The 23,488-nt window shown below is 33.4% G+C and overlaps 1 protein-coding gene across 4 annotated transcripts in view; it reads left to right on the forward strand.

The window, feature by feature from the left end:
* The window catches only part of JAK2 (Janus kinase 2), a 151,088-nt gene extending 127,643 nt beyond the window's left edge, over positions 1–23,445 (forward strand). For all 4 annotated transcript variants that reach the window (XM_025891541.2, XM_025891540.2, XM_025891542.2 and 1 more), the window contains 9 exons: positions 1,483–1,634; positions 1,785–1,935; positions 2,976–3,112; positions 10,256–10,445; positions 11,019–11,143; positions 11,319–11,491; positions 18,092–18,209; positions 19,783–19,896; positions 20,157–23,445. In XM_025891541.2, coding sequence (XP_025747326.1) covers positions 1,483–1,634; positions 1,785–1,935; positions 2,976–3,112; positions 10,256–10,445; positions 11,019–11,143; positions 11,319–11,491; positions 18,092–18,209; positions 19,783–19,896; positions 20,157–20,264 — 1,268 coding nt within the window. In that variant the 3' untranslated portion in view covers positions 20,265–23,445. The remainder of the gene's footprint in view (positions 1–1,482; positions 1,635–1,784; positions 1,936–2,975; positions 3,113–10,255; positions 10,446–11,018; positions 11,144–11,318; positions 11,492–18,091; positions 18,210–19,782; positions 19,897–20,156) is intronic.
* Positions 23,446–23,488: the final 43 nt, after the last annotated feature.

Consider the following 23,488-nt stretch of genomic DNA (forward strand, 5'->3'; position numbering starts at 1 on the left):
ATGCTCTTGATCAATAATAAAATTTAACTACCATTTTTAGTAGTCCATGTTATCATGGACTGCAAAATGATTTTTTAAAACAGTTTTAATCCCTACTTGAATGGAAGATCAGATTTTATCCATTTTTTAATGTGAAATTTTCTAATACATTCTTTGAGCAACAAGTAAATTGTCTAAAATTATTCTTTCTTCAGTCCTTGAGTAAAAACTTGAGAAGATATATTATCTACTTTGAGATCTTATTTAATTATTCAGCTAATTCTGACTTTTAAAAACTTCAAAAAATTTTTTCGTTTGTGTTTGTTGCCCTTCTATTTAATACTATTAAAGTAAAAATTTCAGTCACATGCAGGAGTTTATTTTTGGTACAAATAATGTTGTAATTGTATCTCATTATCTTAGCTAATTTCTCTAACTGAATGTTCTAAATGTAGACTCTAAATTGATCAACTTTTGTGCATTGATGTATCCTATTTAAGCCCACAGTATTGAAACTTGATAGCTTATCTGACAGTGAAGACAGATAATAGGGCAGAAAATGTTATAGGATTTTGGAACTTATATTCAGGGAAATTTTACTCTTTGGAATGGAAATGAAGAAGGAGAAAATTTATTCATCTGGTTAAAGAGAAAGGAACCTGTACTCTTTAATCTCTTAATTATACAGCAAAAATATTCATATTGCTTTACCAAAATATACCAAAAGATGCAACAGATTATCCTTCATTCTTATATATCATTTTATATATTTTATCTATTTCTCATGCCAGATTACCAGAAGGTGGATTTAAAATTGCTCCCTCGTTGCTTGAATAGCATTTTTCTGATGGGGTCAAAGACCATAGCAACTTTATTGGGAAATTGCACGATCTTAGCAGAAACTACCTATATCAATTCCATATTCATAGTATCTTGGTATAATTCAGTCATTCATCTGCCTGTTGGTCCTTGTTTTCTCGTGTATATGTTAGAATTGCCACTGCTGTTTAATCATTAGAAGAGCTCAGAATGTTAACATTACCTTTATTACTTACACATTGTAAAGAAATTACAAAAAATCCAAAGGCAGTTTAGGACAAATTTTACGGAAAAAACTTTTTTTGAATGCACAACTCATAGCAAGGGGTAGAGAGAGTAGGACGTGAGCTGAGACATGATGGCTTAATGGAAGGAAGTTTAGTTGACCGGGGATTTGTTGTATAATCTCTCCATGCTACTAACAAATTTTGTGACTTTGGGCAAATTATTCAGTCTTTATGGGTCTCAGTGTTACCATTGTTAAAGCTGAGATATTAGATGCTCTCAAAGGTCCCCTCTAGCTCATAAGTGTATATACCTGCTTGTGTGATGCGCACAACACACAACCCCAGACAAATAAAGAAAGACCTGGTTATTCAAATCAGCTAGAAAATTATTTGCATATAAAAGAATTGTTTACTTGGGTGAACCATTTTACCATACTTTATTCCTATCGTTTAAAAGTTCTTCAGGAGAGAATACCATGGGTACCACCTGAATGCATCGAAAATCCTAAAAATCTAAATTTGGCAACAGACAAATGGAGTTTTGGTACCACTTTGTGGGAAATCTGCAGTGGAGGAGATAAGCCTCTGAGTGCTTTGGATTCTCAAAGAGTAAGTTTATATTGACTGTGAAGTTGGAATTACTCTGTGATCCTTGAATTTCGTTCACATGACTTGATATCTTTGTAGCCTGTCTGATGTTAAAGAAGAAGCTTGATATCACATTCTACAATTTATTCTCATCTGGTTCTTTAATTATAGAAGCTACAGTTTTATGAAGATAAGCACCAGCTTCCTGCACCAAAGTGGACAGAATTAGCAAATCTTATTAATAATTGTATGGATTATGAACCAGATTTTAGACCTTCTTTCAGAGCCATCATACGAGATCTTAATAGTTTGTTTACTCCAGGTATGTATTGATGGGATAGTCTTATTGATTTTCCAGCCAGCTTTCTGTCTTTATTGTATTTAACAAATCTTTACTAATTTTGTAATCTCTTGCAAGAAGTTACTTGATGTCTTTTTTGTTTGTTTGTTTTTATTTTAATTCTAGTTAGTTAACATACAGTGTTATATTAGTTTCAGGTGTACAATATAGTGAACCTTCATATCTTTTAGACCCTCTTTGTTTCTTATGTTCATACGACTTTTCCTACTTTATACATATTCGAGTCTTCTTGATTAAACAGTCCCTCCATTTTTTTTTACTTTTTTAATTGTTATGTTAATCACCATATATTACATAATTTGTTTTGGTGTAGTGTTCCATGATTCACTGTTTGCTCATAACACCCAGTGCTCCATGCAGAACGTGCCCTCCTCAATACCCATCACCAGGCTAACCCATCCCCCCACCCTCCTCCCCTCCAGAAACCTCAGTTTGTTTTTCAGAGTCCATCATAGTCCCTCCATTTTTAAGAGAAGCTTCTTCTTCAGTAACCTGGTTTTAGTTTACCAATTAATGAATAGTGTACTCTAGAAGTCTGCTTGGCTTATTTGACTTTTTAAAAGCAATTTTTTAAACTACTCGTATATTTTATAATTGAGTGGTTTTCTAAACATGAAGTAGATGTGTATTCGTTTGTCCATTCCTTTAAAATATGTAGCTAAATGTGCATATGTCTGACCCATAGGTATTTCTTATTCCAATACTACTTGCCATTCTCATCAAAAAAGTCAAAATAATGTAATCTTACTTTATAAATTCTAAAGCTGCCCATTTTGGAAATTATTTATCCTTTGCAAAAGTCTTTCCTAAAAGCCTGTTAGGTTATGGGTAGTAAGAAAAGACTTGTTAATACAGCTTAAACTATTAGAGTTGTCCTGTGTCAGTTTGTATGTAGTATTTCTAACTCATTCTGATTATTTTGGTTAGCTTGAATATATAGCATTTTAACTCAGAAAATGTAATTTGCCAGCTTATGGTAGTAATATACTTTATTTCTCCAGATTATGAACTATTAACAGAGAATGACATGTTACCAAATATGAGAATAGGTGCCCTAGGGTTTTCTGGTGCTTTTGAAGACCGAGACCCTACACAGTTTGAAGAGAGACACTTGAAATTTCTACAGCAACTTGGTAAGGTAAGATGTCAGAAGCTTTTTAAATAGCATATAATCCTAGAACATTTTATTTTGAAAATAAAGGCTTTAGGGACACCTAGGTGGCTCAGTTGGTTAAGTATCCAACTCTTGATCTCAGCTCAGGTCTTGATCTCAGGGTCAGTAGTTCAAGCCCTGCATTGGGTGCAGCATGGAGACTACTTAAAAAAAAAAAAGAAAGACTTTAGAGATTCTCTAAGATTCACTTTACACAAAATTTAGGGAGTGTTTATAGAAAAAAGGTTTAGTCATCAGTTATTGGAGAAATGCTGTGTTAAATAAAGAGCTCTTTTTACTGAATAACCTCTTGGAACCTTTAACATGTGATGTGCATTGAACATCTTTAAAAGGATGATAATTAGGCAGTATTTCTTCTATTGATTTGACCATGGGACTCTTTCTTGGTAGAAGTGCTTTAGTTATATAGTAGAGAAAGGAACAATTAAACCTTTCTACCCATCTCCTTTTATAGTCATCTTAGGGTGAAATAATTAATCTCATTGTCCAGAGTCTAAATGTTGACTGGACTGTGTTTGTTAACAAGACAGAATTTCTATCTGCTAAAAGTCACACAGTCATGCCTAGACTTTATATTTTAAGTAAGACACCCAGGAAAAGCTTAGTTCTTAGCAGGTCCAGTTGAAGTGGTAAGCTTTCTTTCTTCTCATAAGCTTGTTAGTGTAGACTTCTGTACCTTGTGGCTTACAAATTGGAAAGAGAAGATCCAGGCCAAAACCAAACATTTATTATCACCTAGTTTAGGAATTAGAAATTTGGGAGCAACTGAGCTGGGTGGTTCTAGCTCAGGGTCTCTCACAAGACTGCAGTCAAGTTGTCCAGGCTTTGCAGTCTCATTTGAAGGCTTGACTAGGGGAGGATTTACTTCCAAGCTCGCTAACATGGCTATTGACAGGCCTCAGAATATCTGCTTCCCATATTAATTATGTGGGCCTTTCTGCAGGGCTGCCGCACAGCATGGCAGCTGAGAGCACACATCTCAGGTGGGAACCATGTCTTTTTATAACCTAATCTCAAGAGTGGCATCTCATCACTTTTGCCGTATTCTGTTCATTATAAATGAGGTGATAAATTCCGCCTACAGTCAAGGGGAAGGGATTATAAAAGAGCATGAATGTCAAAGGTAGAGAACATTGGAATATATCTTAGAGGCTGCCAGCCACACTGTGCATCTTGGCCATAACTCTATGTTGATAGCATCAATTTCTTGTTAGTATACAGTGTGTCCAAAACTTATCAAACCTTTTTGTCATCTACTCCCCCGACCTTCCACCCCCAAAATTTATCTATTGACATCTCAGAAAGTGATCTTTAGAACAGTTTGGGAAGTGATGCTTTCAACTTAAGAGTAACATCTTCATTTCACAATGAGAAAAATTAAGGTCCAGAGAGGCTAAGTAACTTGTCTGTGGTCAAACAGCCATATAGTAGCAGATGTGAGGTCAGAACCTTCCCCTATTCCTACTCCTGTGCTATCTCCACTATCTCACTTAAGTATTTGTTTTTGTTTGTGTGAGTACGCTTCAGTTGCATTATCTTCTATTGTTATCTTTTTGGAGCAAGTCATAGGATATGAAGAGATAAAGAAAATAATTATTTTATTTCACCAGGGATTACATTACAAAATTGTTTATGGAAAAGGCAGAAATTAGTGTAACATGACTTATTCATGGGTTTATTGTTGAATAAATCTCGATTTATTGTTAATTATATGCAGATATTTTCATGACCAGAAACACTAGTCATTAGACTAGTAACCATAGTCACTAGTCACAAAATCATGAAAACCTTAAAAATAATTTTCTGTTATTCTGAACAAGCCATTTAATTTCTCTCATACTTAGATCCAGCCTTTAATGTATATTATTATATATCCTAGAGATCTTTTTTGGTAGACTATACAGAAAGTTTTAGAAAATAGAATCCAACTTATTTGAAGTAAAGGGAACGATCTATAGTGAAATTTCATTATCTTCAGTTGATGTGACTATTTTTAATCTTCTTAATTCTTATACTTTTATATTTTCCCAGCTGTTGATATGAACATGAATATATGAACTTTTTGGGTTTTTTTGTTTTTTTTTTAATATTTTATTTATTTATTCATGAGGGACAGAGGGAGAGAGAGAGGGAGAGAAGCAGAGGGAGAAGCAGGCTCCCAAGGAGCAGGGAGCCTGACGCGGGACTCGATCCCAGGACCCTGGGATCATGACCTGAGCCAAAGGCAGACGCTTAACGACTGAGCCACCCAGGCACCCTATATGAACTTTTGTTTAAGACCATTTTCTAGGAAAAAATATCAGTGTTTCAAATTTCAAAGTCCAAAGTGGATTCCTTCACTTTAGGAGTCAAAACTTTTTAAACAAGTGAATGAAAATTTAAAGGGCAATCAAAAATGAGACATCTTTGGGAGGGTCTGAATTACTTCTAGATTTTTTGGGTTTGTTCCCCTGAAGTGATGTGGCTTCTATATACAAATATTTGAGTTCTTACAAAATGCTAGGTGCTCTGCTGGTCACTGTGGATATGGGATATAGCCATTGCCTTCATAGAGTTTACAACTTAGTTGGAGGAGGTAGATTACAACTAACAATTACAGGACAGTGTAGTAAGTATATACTGTATTTAAATTTCATGCTGATCACAATTTCTAAAATTTTCAGAATATGTGAATTGGTACAAGTGTCAATAAGGTAATTTCATGTATATTTATTCATTATTCAAATATTGAGATACCACATAGTTTTCTAATTACAGGTTGCTTTTTCATGTAAAATTCTACTAATGTAGGCCTAATTTTGGTTATTTTAAGAATTTTTAAAAAATAGGATGCAACACTGTAGTGTTATTCAGTAATTGATTGGAATTTGTTTAAAATTATCCAGAAAGTATTCCTAAGTTAAACAGTTATGCAGTAGATTGTAGTCTACTTATTTATACAAGAATATTATAAAAATTAATTTCAGGGGGCGCCTGGGTGGCTCAGTTGGTTAAGCAACTGCCTTCGGCTCAGGTCATGATCCTGGAGTCCTGGGATCGAGTCCCACATCGGGCTCCCTTCTCGGCAGGGAGTCCGCTTCTCTCTCTGACCCTCCCCCCTCTCGTGTGCTCTCTCTCTCTCAAATAAATAAATAAAATCTTTAAAAAAATTAATTTCAGGAATATTATTTTGCATTTTTAGGGTATGTTCCTTTTTTTAGAGAATTCCTTATTCTTCATAATTACCCCTTTATTTATTCTTTATTAAATGTGAATGTGCTTTTTCATAGACTGAGGTGGTATCTCATTGTAGTTTTGATTTGTATTTCCCTGATGCCGAGTGATGTTGAGCATTTTTTGAAACATAATTCTAAAAGTGAATATGCTATATTTACAACATTCCCCATTATCACAGCTTTGAGTTATTTCCTTTTTCTTTTTAACATTTTTAGTTTTTTACATAGTTCTTTGGATTTAACATTATTTTAAACATAATGTAAATCAAGGAGACTATAAGGATGGCATTTTCAAAATATATTTACAACCAAATATATTTCTCAGTAATTTAGTTTGTGGGAAATTAAAGGAAAATGGTATGGTCTTTAGTTAGTGGTAGCTATTTTAATGTGGCTATTTCCTAGCTGCATTTAATACGGTAATATTAATTTCATCTTTGCTTATTTGAAAGAATTGATGTGTTCAGTGGGCTCTCTAGCTATTTTATTATTGAATCTAAATCCAAAATGCCATCCCTACAAAAGTGCTCACATGTCACCTTTTCATTTTATAAAAACACAGCTCTTGATATATATACTGTGTTCATTTATTCTTTTCAATTAGCAGCAGGGTAAAAATATGCACAGGAGGAATTTGTACTTAAAATTATTTTGGTATTTTTTAAGACAACAGAAATAATGGTATATTTTAATTTAATACTCCAAAAGAACTAAGAAAATATTGCAAAACTTTTCTTCTCCTACTTGAATTCTAAAATGTGTATTTTTGTGATTTTATTTTATACTTGTGTCCTCATATACTTATATTCTTTACTCTTCACCTCAATTAAAACCTAGATTTTTTTTTTTAAAGATTTTATTTATTCATAAGAGAGAGAGAGGGGCAGAGGGAGAAGCGACACGGGACTCCATCCCAGGACCCTGGGATCATGACCTGGGCCAAAGGCAGATGCTCAACCATCTGAGCCACCCAGGCGCCCAAAACCTAGATTTTTTGAAATCCTCTTTATTCCCTATTCCTCCATGGTCCAAGATCTGGGACATACAGATCTGGACCTTGCTGCTACTACTCTTCAAATATCAGACTATCAGGCATCATTAATAGTCCTGCCTGAATATGGTTATTCTTCTCTCCTCATCATTGGCCATTGTCTTGGTTAACGCTCCACATTCCTTGGGTACTTTTGGTATTCGTTGTTTTCATCTTCACCTTGCCCCTGCCATTATTTTGGCTACCCATTCAATACCCTTTTTAAATTCCTCAACTTCTCTACCTCAAATCTGTGTCTGTGTTAAATGAGTACACTTTGAATTCTGTAATCCCTTATAATAATCTTCCTTATGAAATATCAGACCCTGAATTCTCCCTCTCTGACTATAACTTTGTATTTTTAGTTTTTTACCAACAAATCTTTCTTTGATATCTCTGTTATTGCCAGTGTTTTTGACCCTTTCTTCTTCCTGAAGCCTATTAGCTACCTTCTAGATTAAGCTCTCCTTTTCCACACTAGGTAGACCTCCTGATAGATCACTTAAATTCTGCTTCCACTAGTATTCACAGTTCTGTCACCTTCCCTCCCTTGGTGATGTGTTTTACTTTCCCTGTCATTTCCTCATATAGGAACAATAAAATTCTCAATTATTTTTTCTATTTGTGTTTTCATCTCTCAAACACCGTGAGAACAAATCAGATATAAATGTTTATTGTCTCTGTTGCAAATTGATTTCCAACATTGGCTGGTACTTAGGACTCTTTTTATAGGTAGTTCTTTTATTCTCCCTGATTTGATTTCTTCTGTGGTGCCAATTCCAAACATTCTCATTCCTTCTGGTTTCCTGTCCTAAATCTATTTCTTCACTCTCAGTGTTTGCCTTTATCTTCTTTCAAAAGAAAATAGAGGCATTCCAAATTAAAACAGTGAGATTGATTTGTGTCTATCAACTTGACAAAGATTTAGAAAAATTACAGTGTTTAGTGTTGGCAGGAATATGATAAAATTGACATTTTTTCCACTGCTATTAGAACTTAAATCTGTGTCCCTTTCAAGAGAGCTTCTGCTGCAGCAGGTATCGGGGGCCTTTGAAATGTCCATATCCTTTGAACTGCTAATTCCATTTATAAGAAAATATCCTTAATAGAGATGTACACAGCTATTTATGAATATCGTAGAAATGACATGAATGTATTTTTAAAACTTTTCTTAACGTTATATGTTTATATTTTCAATTTAAAAAATCAGTACATTCATAATATACAGTAATTAAAAATAATATTTTCAAGAAATATACAGTGGCATTAGAAAATAAATTTTATGGGCACTTCGTTAAGTAGGGGGAAAGAATATAAAACTGTTATTTCCCACTTGGGTTTTTTTAAAAATATGTTTTGGAATAATTTCTTAATAAGGCAATATGAAATAGATATTTTATTATCCTCCATTTCAAGGAGGAGATAGCTGGTATTACAGAAGGAAGTAACTTGCCCAAGGTCCCAAAGAGAATAAGTGGTGGACCAAGATTCTAGCCCCAATCATCAGACTCCAGAGTCCCAGGTCTTATCGACTTTATTATGTGGTCTTTGTAATTAGAGAGACTTAACTTTGAGACTAACATATGGTCTGTTTTTTTTTTAATTGACTTTTAAGTATATAACTGGAAATATAGTCACTTAGAATCTTGTAGCTCAAAGACTACATTGTTTTATTTTTTAGAAATGTAGTAATACCATAATATGCTAATTTGATTAATGCAAAAAACTAATACTTAATTTTAAATGTTATGTATCAACTTATCAATTCTATATAGACAATAAGTCTTAAAGAAAAAGAGTAGATTTCTTTGAAGACTGACCTTTAAAAAAATGTGGGAACATCCCCATAGGCTAAAAATTTCTTCTTCTTCTTTTTTTTTTTAAAGATTTTATTTATTTATTTGAGAGAAGGAAGGGGGAGAGCCCAGAGGGAGAGTGAAAGGGAGAAGCAGACTCCCCGCTGAGCAGAGAGCCCAACATGAGACTCCATCCCATGACCCTGAGATCATGACCTGAGCTAAAGGCAGATGCTTAACTGACTGAGCTGCCTAGGCGCCCCTAAAATTTCTTCTTTCCTTGAGCAAATAAATCAACCTTGTATTAGTCTGCTCAGGCTGCCATAACAAAATACCATCACTGGAGGCTTGAAGAACAGGTATTTATTTCTTGTAGTTCTGGAGGCTGAAAGCCTAAGATTAAGGTGCTGGCAGGGTTCAGTTTCTAGTGAGGACTCTCTTGGCTTCCATATGACCACCTTCTTGGCTGTGTCTTCACATGGCAGAGAGCTCTGGTGTCTTTTCCTCTTTTTATAAAGGCACCAGCCATATCGGAATAAGGCCTCATCTTTATGATCTCATTTAGCCTTTATCACCTTTTCACTGGCTCTGTCTTCAAATACACTCACTTTGGGGGTTAAGGTTTTCTCATAGGAATTTGGGGGGAGCACAGACATTCAGTCCATAACAGACCCTTCCTTGTTCCATCCAGCTCACTGTCAGTGATATCAAAGGGCATATTGTGAAGCAGCAAAGATCTTCTTGGAAATTAGTGATAGAGATTTAGGAATTCCCTGACATGTCTCTTGGCTTATCTTAATAATTCATGTTCATGATTTGTTTAAAGGCCTTTCTGAAGTTATTTATATTTCAGCCTGTAATTTCTTTTGAAGAAATTAAATTTATAGATTTACTACCTACCTGTTGAAATATTATTTCTTTTTCTTATCCTAAAAGTTGCCTAATGTAAGTTTAGGCATACATCTGCTAATTCTAGCTACTGTATACTGAATCATCTATATAATTTGAATTTATTAATAGTTTGTCTAGAAGACTTGAGATCTTTATCCTACTGTGATGTGTTTAGGGTAATTTTGGCAGTGTGGAGATGTGCCGGTATGACCCTCTACAAGACAACACTGGGGAGGTGGTGGCTGTGAAGAAGCTCCAGCATAGTACTGAGGAGCACCTGAGAGACTTTGAGAGGGAAATTGAAATCCTTAAATCCCTGCAGCATGACAACATTGTGAAGTACAAGGGAGTGTGCTACAGTGCTGGTATGTTGACCCATTGAAACCTAGTTTGAACTCAAGGTATGTCCTTGGCATCCTGGATAATGGAAACATAAAATGTCTCAAGATCTGGACTTCTCTGCCAGTGCCTGGAGATTGTACCTGAGATGCTGAGCTACAACCACAGGAAGTCTTTGGCTCCTCGGTTAATCATTCTTTTCACTGAGGATGGTGGTTACCATGCTTGCTTAAGCTTACCAAGAGACTATCGTTTTTAAATAAACAAATTGTCTTTGCTAACATTTTCTATGAAAATATGTTTTAAATTAATACTTTTTGTTCAGTACAGATGAGGAGAAAGGAAATTTTCTCATCAGTTGGGGTTTGCATAAAGGGTTACACAAGATTAAACCATAACTATTTTTTAAGCTTCCTTTCAAAACTTTTTGATTCAAAAAGCCTGTGTTCTTAACTACTACATCACATAATTTATAATCAGGTTTTGTCATCTTAGAGTTTATATATATCTTTAAGTCATTTATGTATGGTTGTTTTCTAATATTTTATCAGTAAAATATGGCAGAGTAAAACATTGTGTTTCCATTTGTATGTTAAAAGGTCGGCGTAATCTAAGATTAATTATGGAATATTTACCATATGGAAGTTTACGAGACTATCTCCAAAAACATAAAGAACGGATAGATCATAAAAAACTTCTGCAGTATACATCTCAGATATGCAAGGTACTTAATATCCTGGCTACTTGTTGTAAATTTAAAAAGAGCATGCTGAAGTAATTGTTACAAAGCCCTCTAGAGTTTTTCTTAGATAATTAAGGTGGTATATAGAGGAAAGACCCATTTAAATTGTTTATGTTTATAAAACTTAGCTGAAATAAAAATGTTACTTTATCCATAGGGCATGGAGTATCTTGGTACAAAAAGGTATATCCACAGGGATCTGGCAACAAGGAATATATTGGTAGAAAACGAAAACAGGGTTAAAATTGGAGATTTTGGGTTAACCAAAGTCTTGCCACAAGACAAAGAATACTACAAAGTGAAAGAACCTGGTGAAAGTCCCATATTCTGGTGAGTATATCTTAGTAGAATAAAGTAAAATTTTAGAGCACAAACTTCAAACTTTATTTTTATTAGTATTAATAGTATGTCATTTATATATTTATAATAATAGCAAAAATTTATCATGCTTACATTGGGCTAAATGCATTTCATGGATTATCTCATCTAATCTTTAGAACAACCTTGGAGAAGATGTATTATTATCTCTATCTTGAGTATGAGGAAACTGAAGTGTAGACAGGTTAAATAGTTTGCTCAAGGTCATATGACCAATAAATGGTAGAATTAGGATTCAAACCCAGGTAGTCTGTTCTCAGAATTTGTGCTTTTAAGCTTTCTTAGCCATGGTGATGATTTAACCTGTCATTAAAGGAACATTTTATAGCAATTTGAAACTAAAGGTAATTTTGATCTTCAATTAAAATTGTGAGTTGCAAGGAACATACAAACCTAATTTTTTATCTGGTATACATTGTTGTTTTATTGCTTTGTGCTTTGATGCAAAGTCTTCTTTTTTATGTCTTCGTTTTTTGTTTTATAGGAATGAATTGCTGAAATTATATTTAAATGTTTAAATTTGGGATACATTCCAAATAGACTTTAATTCTGGTTTATTCATCTGAAATAATACTATTAAGATTATGTTGTTTAAATCAGATGTTACTGTTAAGGGTTGGGTTTTGTTTATTTTAGTTAAGCATATTTTATTAACATTTTGGGTTTCTGACTCGAAAGTTAGAATTACTAATATAAACAATATAACTGTCAATTTATAAATATTTGAGATTCATCAGAATTATTAGAAATATATAGATTATTCAGTTAGCTACCGCTAAGTTCATTGATCATCCTTATATGTTAGTTATCTTTTTTTTTTAAGATTCTATTTATTTATTTAAATGAGAGAGTGAGAGAGGGAGATCATGAACAGGGGGGAAGGGTAGAGGGAGAAGCAGACTCCCCACTGAGCAGGAAGCCCCGTAACGGGACTTGATCCCAGGGATCATGACCTGAGCTAAAGGCAGATGCTTAACCCACTGAGCCACCCAGGCGCCCCGGTTAGTTATCTTCATTTATTTTGTATCTGTAAGTTTTACAGCTTCTCCCAGCTATTATAAATTGTTAGTCTGGAAGGAAATTAGGTAAGAAAGCACCAGTGATTTAGGACAAATGGATTATTTACACAGAAGAGTAATATATGATGGCATTGTGAATATTTTAAAGAAAAGTCCTTATCTCTTAGAGATGCATACTGAAATAATTATGTTTGAAATACCATCCTGTCCAGAATTCACTTCCTATAAATCCAGTGGGGTGGAGATGGGGAATAGTCCATAAAACAAGACAGGCAATGAATTTAACTAAGTGACATATATATGGTTGTTTATTGTTCTCTAATTTCTGTATGTTTGAAATTTTTTGTAATAATAAAACACTTTTTATTGGTGATAATCAATAGCATTACCATCATCTAATTATTTTTAGGCTCTAAGTAAAACTAGAAAATAAGACTCATCTAAACTATCTACTTTGGTTATATCCCCAGTGATACATGAATTTCATTCTTTTTTTCCAGAATGAGAAATTAAAGAAGTTAAATGGAATTAACTAGAAATCCATAAAGCCTAGTTATATGAATTTCCAGTGATTTGGGCATACTTAATGAATACACTTTAATAAACACTATTAAGTACCTGTTGTTTCAAACACCATAGAAGGAACTAGGGATATGAAGATAGGGTCAATATCAGGAAGAAGGGGGGGGAAAAAAAAAAAAGGAACTGTGCCCAGTTACTAGGAGGGCCAAACTAAAAGGAAAAGTTTGATGTGGCAGGCATATTCAGACAGGTCCACTACCCATTATCCCTTCCTTTTAACAGCTCATAGTTCAGGAAAAATCAAATGTATGGTCAAATCATTGTAATGTAGTATATAATGCAAGAATGAAGAAGATGATGGGAAAACATAAGAATGCAAATAATTTTGCTGAGGGTTTAAATTAATCAGAGAAAAGCACAACTAAGAAATGACATTTCAGGGGCGCCTGGCTGGCTTAGTCGATTAAGTGGCTGCCTTCAGCTCAGGTCATGAACTCAGGGTCCTGGGATCGAGCCCCCCTCATTGAGCCCCCGCATCGGGCTCCCTGCTCAGCAGGGAGTCTCCCTCTCCCTCTACCCCTCCTCCAGCTTGTGCTCTCTCTCTTGCTCACTCACTTTCTGTCTCTCAAATAAATACATAAAAAATATATTTAAAAAAAAAAGAAAGACATTTCAACTATCGATTAATAGTTTACCAGGTAGAGAAGAGGAAAGGCATTCCATGAGGAGGGAGAAAACTTGTTTGTGTAAATAAGTAGATAGGAATGGAAGGAGTTTTGTTATAAGAATATTCATTTCTGTGAGTCCTTGTGAGATAAGTAGCAAAAAAGTATATAGTGATGTACCATTAAAGTTTATCTGTTAGCTGGCAATTTCATTAGATCGATTCTTTTTTCACTTTTATCGAAAACAAAGAATTAAACCACTTGATTTTCAAAAGAGAAATCATTAGAGTCATTCCTTTTCTCAGTTTCTGGGAAGTATACCAAAAGTTTTTCAAAAGTCTGACTTCATTTTTCAATTGAAGTAAGTATATTAAAATTGTGAAATTGTAAAATTAAAAATAAAAAAATAAATTGCAGAGCACATGTACAGAGGCATGTTTTAACAAAGCTAACAAAGCATATTCACCAGAGCACCTTTCTTTCAAGGTTACTTCTTTTCTAATTTTAAATATTCAGTTTCATGCCTAATTTTGTATTTTTTGTTATAAAGAAAGCTCCTAAATTACGTAAGCTTTGGGCCCTGTATTTCTCCCTGCATATCTGGAAATCACAAGGGCAGTCAAGATAAACTTCAGAGTTTTATCTTTAAATTAATCTAGTATAATTAATTTTATATTGTTATGAAAATAAATCATTTCTCATTACTTAGTTTATAATAAATAATACAGAATAAAATGTAGCTAAGATTAATAATGTATGTAGTAAGGTGTATGGTAAAAGGTCTAGTATTCCTTCAGTAAATATCTTGGGGAGAGGTGTGTATCAAACTCTGATATTTGACTTTGGAGAATTATTAAGTTAGTATAAAAGTCAGAAATAACATTTTTATCATGATCAAAATTTTCCTGTGTATTTAATGGAAAAGAAAGCTACTGCTAAAAACTAATCAGATAGGCAGTTAGTATATAGTTTTATATTTATATTAGCAAGTATTAAATGTGTTATATAATGTAATGAGGCTGACTAAATTTTATATAAATATTTCATAATATGAATGATAAAATAGGTTTTAACTGGGGGCACCTCGGCGGCTCAGTAGTTAATCGCCTGACTCTTGATCTCAGTTCAGGTCTTGATCTTAGACTTGTGAGTTCAAGCCCCATGTTTGTGTCCACACTGGGTGTGGAGCCTACTTAAAAAAAAATTTATTTTAACTAATTAATTGAATAATGAAGACTAGATCGGAAGTATGAAAGGGAATGCATACGATTTTTATCCTTGAGATTTAGCCATCGTACTATTTTTTTTAAAGATTTTTATTTATTTGAAAGAACATGAGCAGGGGTGAGGCAGAGGGACAGAGGGAAAAGAAGCCGACTCCCCACTGAGCAGGGAGCCAAAGGCGGGCACTGAACCACTGGGCCACCAGGCGCCCCTAGCCATAGTTTAAGCAACTGTAATTTTACTTCAGAGAATTCTTGTTACCTATATTGCTTTTCTTGTTCAAAAGTGCTCTTTGTTTTAAGCTAACAACATGTTCCAGCTTGTCCTAGGGGTTGGTATTAAGAAGAACTGAAGGAAAAATACTACTGCTAAAATACTTTACTTGTTGAAGCAGGCTTTGGGACTCATGGAGGACACTTATATACTCTTCTTGCTGTAGAGTATGCCTTGGAAAATCTTTGTAAATACCTGGGGTTACTCTTCACCTGGTTTGAAGACCTCTGTACTATACATGTGATAAGGATCTGACCCTAGATTGTAACAGCGATATTGGGTTAGGAGACTGATTTGATATATTCTAAAGGCACTTGATGGCTCATTAGCTATTGGATTGAAAGATGAGTCAAAGATAATTCTTAAGATTTCTACCCGAGAAGTAAGATAGATTGTTGATGCCATTCATTGCATAGGGAAAGTAAAATAACCAGCAGGTTTTGGAAAAGTGGGGATGGAGTTCTCCTTACCACAGCTTTAATATGGAAATGTTCAGTAAGTCAAAGCACAAAAGAAGGGTCAAATTTACAGTTAATAAATTTAGGAGATATTAGTATATAGGTGGATGAATACTATCTAATGGAAAGTTTTTGACAAAAAGGTAGAGGTCTGATAATGGAATCTTGGGAAACCCAAATTTAGAAGATGGAGAAAAGGGAAAGTGTTGGGGAAATATAATTAGAAATGAAATCTCCTCCCAACCCAGAAAACCTCTGCACAAAGATAGAAGAGAAAGAAAAGTTTTATTATTGACTAAGCTTTAATCCTGAAAGTCATGGCATCACAAGCAATCTGCTAAGAGATTGCAAAGACAAAGAAATCTCACCCTTTTACATGGCCAGTCAGATTCAATCCATTACATAATGTTCTCAAGATAAACAGTAGCTAGTCCTCAAGTAAGAGGACTTGGCGGCACCCTTTGTCACACATAATTTATTCTAAGTTCACTTGGTAATGGGAGTGACCATCTGCATTAGCTAATTGGCATTATCCATAGGAAAAACAAACTTCTCATATCTTTATGATAGGAGATAGTTTTGCAACTTGGGAGGAGGCACCTGCCAGAAGTTAAACTCTTACCTCCCACAAAAACTGGGAGGTCACTTGTTTGATGATTACATTCCGGAGAGATGGTTCCCAGGCTCTTGAGAAAGACATTCTTGGATCATAAAGCTGGCAAAAGGCTTTTATAAGCAAAAGCTTTGTTTAAAAAAAAACAATTATATACATTTCAAAGAGACAAAGAATTTATAGTGAGTGGTAAGTTTTCTAAAGTAAATGCCCTAAGAAAAGAGGAGGAAGTCTTTTCCCTCATTTTCAACAGGGAGAATTATTTTTTTCTTTTTTGATTTGTATTTATCCTTACATGGGAGAGAGAAAACCAGCCTTGGAGATGAGGGAGGAAATTGTAGACAGTGCTTTCATGAAAACCGAAGGAAAAGACTGTTTTGCAAGTGTTGGGGGGGCAGAATGTCTTCAAGAAGGTTATATTGCATTTGTGAGATAAAACATATATTTAAAAATAACGTAACTGTGAAAAATTTTTTGAAACTAAGTGTAAAAAATAGCCTGGCTAACTGTATAGTATGGACAATAAATGTTATAGAAATTCAGTAGCATGAGGTCATTAAGACCTTGAGTAGCAGAGAAAGATCTGTGGAAGTGAGGAAACTTAAATTGGATTTTGAAGGAGAGATTAAATTTAAGTAAATCACATGTTAATCTCATTAGTCTAAAACAGATCTTTGTCACTGTCCTCTGTAATAAGGATAAACTTAGCAAATGGAACCATGATCTTCACAGTCCATTAGACAAAATCCTCCCTTGGATAGTGTTGATACTTGAATAGACAATGACACCATTTCTCCCTCCGACTTTCTATTTTCCGTTTCCTGTCATAATCGCCCTCCTTCTGATTAACAAATTCTTTCTTTTATCTTTATAGCTTCAAGTCTTGTTTCAGTTTAGAAGCCATTTCTTTTTCCTCTAGGAGACTTACCTCCATTCATTTAAAGCTTTTAACTTGCAATGAGAATCCCTCCCCCCGCCAGTTCCTGGAAGGTACTTTGCAGTTAACTTTGTTGTTACTTATAAAGACAAAAATAAATTTTTTGGATTTGAGTTATCTTTGTGTGCCAGAGGTTCCCAAGACCACCCTCGGGTTTGATGACTCACTGGGAGGACTCATAGGGCTCAGCATACAGTCATACTCATGGCTATGATTCATTTCAGAGAAAGGTATAAAGCAGAATCAGTGAAGGCAAAAGCCATTTGGGGCAAAACCTGGAGGAAACCAAACGCAAAGCTTCCAAGGGTTCTCTCCCAGAAAAGTCACACAGGACACGTTAAATTCCCTCAGCCGTGAATCCTGACAGCACACTCTCTGCCTGGCATGTACCAAAATTCCAGACTCTCAGAAGGAAAGCAGTGTTCAGTATAAACCATATTGTTTGCAGAGACAGTTTAGGCCCAGTGAGCTACTCTTCTCACTTAGGGAACTGTGGCAACCACTCTGAAATCAAAGTTCCCAGGCATCAGGCAGTTGTCAACATTGCAAGCAAGGTTTTTTGAGGATGGCAGCCTCGGGCCTGCTTATGATAACTCTTTTCTGTATACCCTGTCTTTTCAGTCCAGTGATTTTTCAGGTAAAATCAAGAGTTGGCCTATCAAGTAACTTTTCTTTTTAAAGAAGTGTAGCTGATACACGTTACATTAGTCTCAGGTGTACAACATTGTGATTCAAGAAGACAATGTGTTATACTCTGCTCACCACAACTGTACCTCCTGTCACCATACAACCCTATCACAATTCAGGTAACTGTCTTATAAATGCTTTTTGCATATTGCAGGTATGCTCCAGAATCACTGACAGAGAGCAAGTTTTCTGTGGCTTCAGATGTTTGGAGCTTTGGAGTGGTTCTGTATGAACTTTTCACATATATTGAGAAGAGTAAAAGTCCCCCAGCGGTTAGTGTGCTTTTTATTTATTTTCGACTTTTCTTAACATGAGAAAAACTTTTCCCAAAGAATAATAGTAAGCTTAGGACTCATTTTAGAGCCTCTTATTGCTTATTTGTAAGACAACATCCAACAAAGTAACACTAAACTTATTCATTAAATTAACTTGCATTTTTAAAAGGGAGGGGGTTGGAAAGGAAAACAAACAAGTAAATAAGTAAATAAAAGGGAGGGGCTATATAGTCTCCTTATATTATTTTTAGTAACTCTAAAAATTTATTCATTCTAGAAATTATTGAAAAAGTTAAATATTTAAAAATAATTTTCCCTGTTCTAGCTAGAATTTTTTTAATGAAGGAAACCGTGAAAAAGAAAATAAAAATCGTCTCTAATTCATCTTCTTATGATAACCATTTTGATATTGTATGTTTTCTTCCAGGCTTTTAAAAATTTTATATATGAAAGTGAAATTTTATAAAACATATTTCTTTTATAAAATAAAGGTCATACTGTATAGTTTGCTATCCTGCTTTTTCATTAAGTACTATAGCATGGATATTTTACCTATATTAGTAAATATTTTCTGTAAATATGACTTCTAACTTCCAAGTAGCATTTTATCATAAGGATATAATTTCTGGACAGTTCTTTTCCATTTTTCAGTCTTAATTTTAAGTAATACTTCAGTGAACATAGTGAACATCCTTACGTCTAAATATTTATCTCTTGTCACCTTAGAATGAAAGTGTAATTATAGATAAGAGATTATGAACTCTTGTAAAGGTTTGTGATTATCTCAAAATGCTTTCCAGAAAAGTTGTACCAGATTGTACTCTCAGTGATAGTGCATAAGAGTTTACATTTTACCATTTGTACCATTTGCCAGTATTGACCATTGTATGTTTATGCGGTTTTGTCAAATTGATAGAAGTTATATTTATGTGATTTTAATTTGTACTTCTATTAGTGTGATTGAGTACGTATTTATTGGCTATTTGGAGTATATATATGTGTGTGCATTATCTCATGTGCTTTGCCCATTTTTATATTCATAATTTTCCTTACTACTTATAAGAACACTCTATAAATAAGCAATGTGTTCATCATAAATATTTCTCTAGCTTATAGTTCAGACTTTAATTTTAGGAATTTTTAACATATGAACATTTTCTCTCCATTGCATTTATGCTTAAATATGCATTCTGCATTATCTTTTTATTATGTCCTCTTTTACAGTCAACATTTTATTTCAGCTGAAATATGATATGTTAAAGCAACAATTAAAAAAAAAGTAAATATGTTTTAGTTCGCTTAATTCGGGCCCTTCTCAGGGAATTTGTGCCAAGTATATTATAGTTATGGAAATGGCATGATAGGGGTTCCACATTCAATTGTCTTTTCTGAAATGTGATTGAAAAGAAAGGTTTTGATGCCCAAAATAGTTTGTTCTTAAAAGGTCTCAAACATATAAGAAGACATACATAAACAAAATTTTCACACTTACTAGAAGTTGGGAAAGCTGGTTCAATTTAAATATACCAAAAAAAAAAAAATCTCATTGAAAAGTGGGTTTGTATTACAGGAATTTATGCGTATGATTGGCAATGACAAACAAGGACAGATGATTGTGTTTCATTTGATAGAACTCCTAAAGAATAATGGAAGATTACCAAGACCAGATGGATGTCCAGATGAGGTAACCAAAAAAACCCCTTTTTTATCCACATTCATGAGGTGTTTGTATTTCCTTTTTACACAGGGATTTCAGGTCACTTTATAACATTTAATTTGCTGAGCTCTTGGATAAATAGCATCATCATATGACTGTGGATCTAGGCATAACCATGACATTTGCCTATATAGGAGAATTAAGTGGGAGTTCTCAATTCATGTCTTCCACCAATTAAAAGATGGCACTTTATGTTCATTGTAATTGCTTTATTTTCTCTTTTCTAGATTTATTTGATCATGACAGAATGCTGGAACAATAATGTCAATCAACGCCCCTCTTTTAGAGACCTAGCTCTTCGAGTTGATCAAATAAGGGACAACATGGCTGGATGAAAGAAACGAACTTCACTCTGAGACCAAAATAGACTTACAGAACAAAGTTTTGTATTTCACATTACTGTGGACTATTATTACATATACCATTGTTATGTATATCATGATGATAGCCAGCAAAGATGTGGAAATATCCGTTCAAAACTTTCAAAGTTTAGTGAGTTTTTCTTCATGAGGACATCAGTGAAAAGACTTGATGAGAAGTCCTTAGCAAAGAATTTTGTAAAAAGTTTTACAAACCTAATCAGTCAGTTAACATAACTTTTCTTTGGCAAAAGAAAAAAATAGGCTCTTTTTCAACTCAGAATTTTGAAAGATGAAAAAATTGTAATGTAAATTTTGCAATGTTGAAGATGCACAGAATATGTATATACAGTTTTTACCACAGTGAATGTATAATACCTTGGCATCTTGTGTGATGTTTTACACAAGGGCTGGTATTCATTGGTAATGTTTCCTAATTTTTCCATAGTTGATATACAATAATGTCACTATACAAATTATGATGCTCAGATAATTGAATAAGCACCTTGTGTTCCTGTTCATCTGTATCACTGGCCAGCAATATAAGCAGATGTACACTTTTAGCTTGTAGTTCTATGTACTGTAAATATTTTTCAAAGCAAAGGGAACAAATGTTTAGTTTCGTTTGTATAGGAAATTTCCCTGACCCTAAAGAATACATTTTGAAATGGAACAAGTTTACAAAGATATAACACAATCTATTTTCTTATTTGTCTCCCTTGTATCTGTTTGTGGTGAGTATGTTTTTAAAATAGAACTATCTCCAAATTTTTCTAAGACTACAGTGAATAGTTTTCTTTTATAATTTTGAGATTATGAATGCCAGGAATATTGTCATCCATTTAGCTCTTGGCTGCTAATAAGATTTTTCAATCCCTGGGACCTTTGGTCATGCATTAAATTTAAGCGTAAGCCATAAAATATATTGTTTTTTAAATGTATGTGCTTATTAAGATGCATAATAGGTTAGGAATTTTTTTCTAAAGAATATATATTTTAGGGGGTTTCAGAAATCTCTTGCAGTCATAGAAAAGATTTCCTTTTGTTAGATTCTCATATACAAGGGAGAAATGAGGATAAGTTGGTGAAAAAGTATGCTTGTTAATTTTATTCAAGAATGCCAGTAGAAAATTCATAATGTATGTCTTTAAGACGAATGAGAGATACATATTTTCAATTAAGTATAAAGAATTATTTGTTGTTATGTCCTTTGTTTTAGTGCTATTCCAAAGTGGAAACCATACCTAAAATGTGGTAGGGGGGGTTGTGTGTGTTATTTATACAAAGCTTAAAATACTTAGTATTTCAGTTAAAAAGAAAATAGTTTATTTTCAGTGGTATATGCTATTTTTTTAAACGTGTACTTAAAAACTTTTGATTACCTATTTTTGGAGCTGGCTTTGAAATGCAAATTATATAAGAAAAAATTGCCTCAGACATAAAATTTGAGATTTTTTGGTTGGAAGGAAGGAAAGGGTAGAAATGCTTTTTACATTATCTTTAAAGCATTTCAGTAGTTACCAAATGCAGAAAACATCTACAGTGATAGTATATTAAATTTTAAATAAGATTTCTGATGTTTTAATGAAAGTTGAATATAATTTTTATTTAATTTGTGGACTCCTCAAAGATCTGTATACATAATGCAATTAAGAGATCTTCCGTGCTGCTACTTTTCACGTCAAAAGTAGCATATCGTACAATATGCTTGATTTCAGAAACTTAAGTACTTAAAAAGCAGATTTTTAAAGGTTTATAACATTATGTTTGTTTTTAAAACAAAGGTATTAATTAGATTACTTAAAATTTTTTTCTCTTAATGTTTCAGTTTTTAGTTTTAGGGAAAATAATCCCACATAAACATTCTAAAGTAAAAGTGGGATGACTACCTTATTGTAAAATTCCTAAGTTTGCAGGAGAATTATTCATTGAAGATTTGCAATGTTTTAAATTTTTATTCTGACTGTGCATAAAAAGAAGTTAACCTGCAGCTGTTCAGTTGGTTCTGCACAAGAAATAGGTAAGTAATTATTGTATCAGTTAATGCCAAAATGTTTCTTCAAGTTATTATTCTTTAGAAATGAGGGTAAAGATTTTCTTAGAATTCTGTAATTCTGTAAATATTTCAGTACATTAAGTTATATAATCTTTATATAAATAATGCTCTACATCCATGGCTACTTTGGGAAATAGTCACTTTCACATGTTACCCATATATATGCTGCCAGTTGCACTATAATTTGCTGTGAAAAGGTGTTTTCTTACAACTTAAGACTTAAGCTTTAAAGTCAAGTGAAATTTTTATCACAAATACAACTTCTGATATTTAACTTTTATTTAAATACTTTTATTGTGGAGTAGAAATAAGAAAGTACCTATAGTTCTATACCTGGGGAGCCATTCTCCATGGGAGTAGCATTATGTGGTCTGCTTATTGAGACTGTGTTATTTTCTTTATTGTGCCTTTAGCATGTTTCCACAAAATTGAAATATTGGTGTAATAAATATTCAGAAGTTATTTTCTTTTTTATTGTCACCTAACCAAGGAAGTGGGAGGGTTATACACACTGATATAGGGATATGCAGAGAAAGCCTTTTGTAAAAAATAGTGAACTTATTTTTTGATTTTTTTAAGAAGCGCTTCCTAAGATTGTTAACAACTAATGTGCTCTTTACGAACATCATTGTATCCACTCCAGTTCTGGTATTTAAATTATTTCTAATGAAAGGTTTTTTTTCTAATTTTTCAGTGTAACTTATTACAGATCTTTCAGTTTGCTGTATTAGAATAAATAATAACAGTAAGTATAAGTCAGCAGGATTATCCAAACAAAAGACTAGGTTATATGTGATAAGATTCATTTTATTTAAGAAAAAAAATATCAGAGTATGGATCTGAGAAAATTCTTTATGTTTACTCACAGATTTGGGTTGGCTATACTTAATTTCAAGATAATTAGCACTAAGTGTTTCATGATGCTGACAGGAACATTTAGAGAGATTTCAGAATGACAAAGAAGAGAATTTAAAAACTTTCATATTAATCAAATTCATGTAATATGCATATCAGATGGCCTTTAACTTTTACTATGAATCAAATTTTTAGTAAAGTGTACATTATATCCTGAATATTAAAATATTTAATTTTGTAATCTTACCAATTTTGTTTTACTTTATTACAGTATGTTGTCTTTTAGATT

This window comes from Callorhinus ursinus, unplaced genomic scaffold, assembly GCF_003265705.2.
Source record: "Callorhinus ursinus isolate GAN/ISIS: 27379988/994484 unplaced genomic scaffold, GSC_fseal_2.0 scaffold28, whole genome shotgun sequence".
NCBI classification, from domain to species: Eukaryota; Metazoa; Chordata; class Mammalia; order Carnivora; family Otariidae; genus Callorhinus; species Callorhinus ursinus.